Source organism: Notothenia rossii (assembly GCF_949606895.1).
Source record: "Notothenia rossii genome assembly, contig: scaffold_24, whole genome shotgun sequence".
Lineage (NCBI taxonomy): Eukaryota > Metazoa > Chordata > Actinopteri > Perciformes > Nototheniidae > Notothenia > Notothenia rossii.
The window spans coordinates 1118828-1122547 of record NW_027640300.1 but is presented as its reverse complement, the minus strand read 5'-3'; the positions used below and the strand labels follow the sequence as shown (position 1 = coordinate 1122547).

The 3720-nt window shown below is 42.0% G+C and overlaps 1 protein-coding gene across 1 annotated transcript; it reads left to right on the top strand.

The window, feature by feature from the left end:
- Positions 1 to 761: 761 nt before the first annotated feature.
- LOC307026832 (uncharacterized protein) lies at positions 762 to 1350 on the top strand (the record flags this gene model as incomplete). The annotated part of the gene is made up of 2 exons (XM_079694970.1): positions 762 to 1113; positions 1249 to 1350. Exons 1-2 carry the CDS (start codon positions 856 to 858, stop codon positions 1348 to 1350), a joined length of 360 nt encoding a protein of 119 aa, XP_079551096.1. The 5' UTR covers positions 762 to 855.
- Positions 1351 to 3720: the final 2370 nt, after the last annotated feature.

The window sequence follows — 3720 nt, the reverse complement described above, 5'->3', positions numbered from 1 at the left end:
AAAGAGACCGCTTGTGCAAAGAGAGGACACCAAAAGGAGCGGAAACAGCAGAGAACGTCCTATTTCTTAGATGGGCACAAAATCTGCCGGGAGACTTTCAAGTTTCTACATGGGTGAGTTTGATTTTGAAAAGGCTACTTCACTTTTGGTAGTGTTACTATTTTCAAATGAAGTGGTAATAAGCCATGCATGAGTTGAACTGAGTTTGACAATAACTGAATAGAAGCAGAATTTACAGCAATAGTAATACATAAATAAATAAATATATATATATATACATGCTTTTACATAATGAAAAAATACAACGACAATGTATATACTACAATGCATACATTAAAGAAAGCCATAAAAAACAATCAAAGACTGATGTTTTAAACCATTCCAGAATTTCTCAAGACAAGCTGACAGGTATCATCAAGTTCTTCAAGGAACATGGCTTGGCCTCAAGGATAAGACGTGGTGGTCGTGTGGTGACCAAAAGGGTGTTGTCCTTTGAAGACATCCAGCGAATTGTACGGTTCATTACCAACTTTGCAGATGTCTTTGCCATGCCACTTCCTGGACGGATTCCAGGGTTTAAGAGGACGGACATCAGTGTTCTACCAACAACTGAGACCAAGTCCTCTGTGTGGCGGAAATACAAGGTTCAGAGAAGGGTGGGTATTTTCTTATATTTTAATCTTGTTTTTTTGGGGGTTTTTTAAACGAGGAAACCTCAATGGAAAACTAATGATGAGTAATCTAACAATGCTATATTTGTCTTTAATCACCTTTCCAGGTCACCGTGCTGCTGGCAACAGCACATTTAGGAAGCTGTGGAAGGAGCTGACTCCCAGTGTCATTATTGGGAGGCCGATGACAGACCTATGTTGGTTCTGTCAGAAAAACAACATTGCCATCTACCGCAGCTCCAACTTTCCCGACTGTGTCAAGTCAGCGAAGCTCAGGAAGCAGGAAGAACACCTCCGCACCGTGGGGGTGGAGCGTCAGGCTTACCAGGAGATGGTCGCCAGCTGTAAAGAAACAGCTAGAGAGCTGGGTGTCAAATTAGGACCCAACCAACCCTGTAGCAGAGACATCACCATCCACTACAGCTTTGACTATGCACAGCAGGTGAGGTGTGTGAATGTGATGAATGCTGTGATAATCCAGAATGTTTGGAATGTAACAATATGAATATTCACACATTTTTAGAATTAGAGTATAGATCACTCATTAGTTAATTCATCTGTTGGTCTGGTGTTACAGGTTCACTACCCCAGTGACCCTCTCCAGCCCGGGCCCATTTACTTTATGGTTCCCAGGAAGTGTGGACTGTTTGGTGTCTGCTGTGAAGGTGTTCCTCAGTAGGTAAACTACCTCATAGATGAGGCTCATTGCAGCAGCAAGGGTTCCAATGCTGTCATTGCCTACCTCCACCACTTCTTCTCTCAGTATGGGCTTGGGGAGAAACATGTTCACCTGCACTGTGACAACTGCTCTGGTCAGAACAAAAACAGATACCTCCTCTGGTACCTTGCTTGGCGGTGCATGGTGGGACTCCATGAAGATATCTCCCTCAACTTTCTTATTGCTGGCCACACCAAATTTGCACCTGACTGGTGCTTTGGCCTGTTTAAGCAGCAGTTCCGCCGCACACCAGTGTCCTGCCTGAAGGACATCAGCCAGGCTGTCAGGTCCAGTACCGTCACTGGAGTCAACATCCCCCAGCTGGTTGGCAATGAGTCAGGGGAGACCTTCGTCAAAACAGACGACTGGCACAACTTCCTTGCCCCCAGCTTCAGACCGCTTCCAGGTATCAAGAGGTACCATCACCTACGCTTCACCAGTGCCGAGCCTGGAGTGGTCTACGCCAAGGAGTTTGAACGTAAAGAAGAAGAATCCTTCAAGCTGCTACGCACAGGGTGCTTTACTGACCAGGAGGCACGTCCCACTGAACTGACTCCCCCTGGGCTTGATGAAAAACGGCAGTGGTATCTTTTTGAGAAGATCAGAGAGTTCTGCACTGAGGACACCAAAGACATCACCTGCCCCAAACCCTTAACACCTCATCCTTAATGAGTGAGAGTGCATAATACATCAACACTATGTCATTCTTCTATAAATGCTGTAAATATATATTTCAAATTGGTTTTAAGTACTGTTAGCTACTCTGTTGATTGTTTGCTATTTTTATATTGTGTAGTATATTTATCTGTTCTGTTGCTTGCTTCTTTCTCTAAATTAGCTTTTGTGCCAAATGATTCTAATGTTGTTAGAGGTTAACATGCAATCAGTTCATTTAAGTATTTATTCATAGTGTTTTTCATAAAAATTGTATATTGATGATTCTGCACGTGGGTGTGGGTGTGCACGTGAGTACGGGCGTGCACGTGAGTACGGGTGTGCATGTGGTCTGGGTGTGCACATGGCCATGTACATGGGAATAGATGTGTGCGCATAAGCATGTGCTCAAACATGACCAAAATACATACATAAATTGATGAACGTGCACGTGAGTTCGGGAGTGTACGGGAGTGCACGTTGGTACGGCGTGCATGTGTATGTGAGTGCCTTTGTTCCATGTATTGATGTATGAAAGTGACAACAAGAGAACAGTATATTGTGTGTGTGTGTGTGTGTGTGTGTGTGTGTGTGTGTGTGTGTGTGTGTGTGTGTGTGTGTGTGTGTGTGTGTGTGTGTGTGTGTGTGTGTGTGTGTGTGTGTGTGTGTGTGTGTTTTTGTGCAAACAGCTCTAGATGAATTCGTTTTATGGTATGGTTCATTTGAATAAATACCTAAGAAAGTACTGCAAACTTTGAAGGCCTTTTTCTCAAAATCATGGTTCGATGACATTCATTATGTAAAGTGACGTATTTTGCTTAATATTTGGAGGACAAAAACAATATTGATATCATTAGAAAGCTAAGAATCTCATCTTTCCAACAGTGTATCAAACTCAAAATGTGTTTCAGGGTCAATGTGACTGAAAATGATAGAGCAGGTCACATATATGAGCTATCATCCCTGTTTTTAGATGGGAATAAAACAAACACTGTCCAGTATCAAAGACAGATCTCAATCCAGGGTGATAGCAGGACACCCCACCTAGTCACTCAGGGAGAATCAGAACATTCTGATGTAGAGTTTCAAAATAAAAGACCTTTGTAATCTCTATTGTATGAGCTATCATCCCTGTATTTAGATGAAAATAAAACAAAAACTGTCAAGTATCAAAGAATCATCTCAATCCAGGGTGATAGCAGGACACCCCACCTAGTCACTCAGGGAGAATCAGGACATTCTGATTTAGAGTTTCAAAATAAAATACCTTTGAAGTCTCTATTGTATGAGCTATCATCCCTGTTTTTAGATGAGAATAAAACAAACACTGTCCAGTATCAAAGACCTATCTAACTCCAGGGTGATAGCAGGACACCCCATCTAGTCACTCCGAAGAAAAATCAGGACATTCTGATGTAGAGTTTCAAAATAAAAGTCCTTTGAAATCTCATATATGAGCTATCATCCCTCTCTGTTTAGATGAGAATAAAACAAAAACTCTCCAGTATTAAAGACTCATCTCACTCCAGGGTGATAGCATGACACCCCACCTAGTCACTCAGGGAGAATCAGGAGATTCTGATGTAGAGTTTCAAAATAAAATACCTTTTAAATCTCTATTTTATGAGCTATCATCCCTGTTTTTAGATGAGAATAAAACAAACACTGTCCAGTATC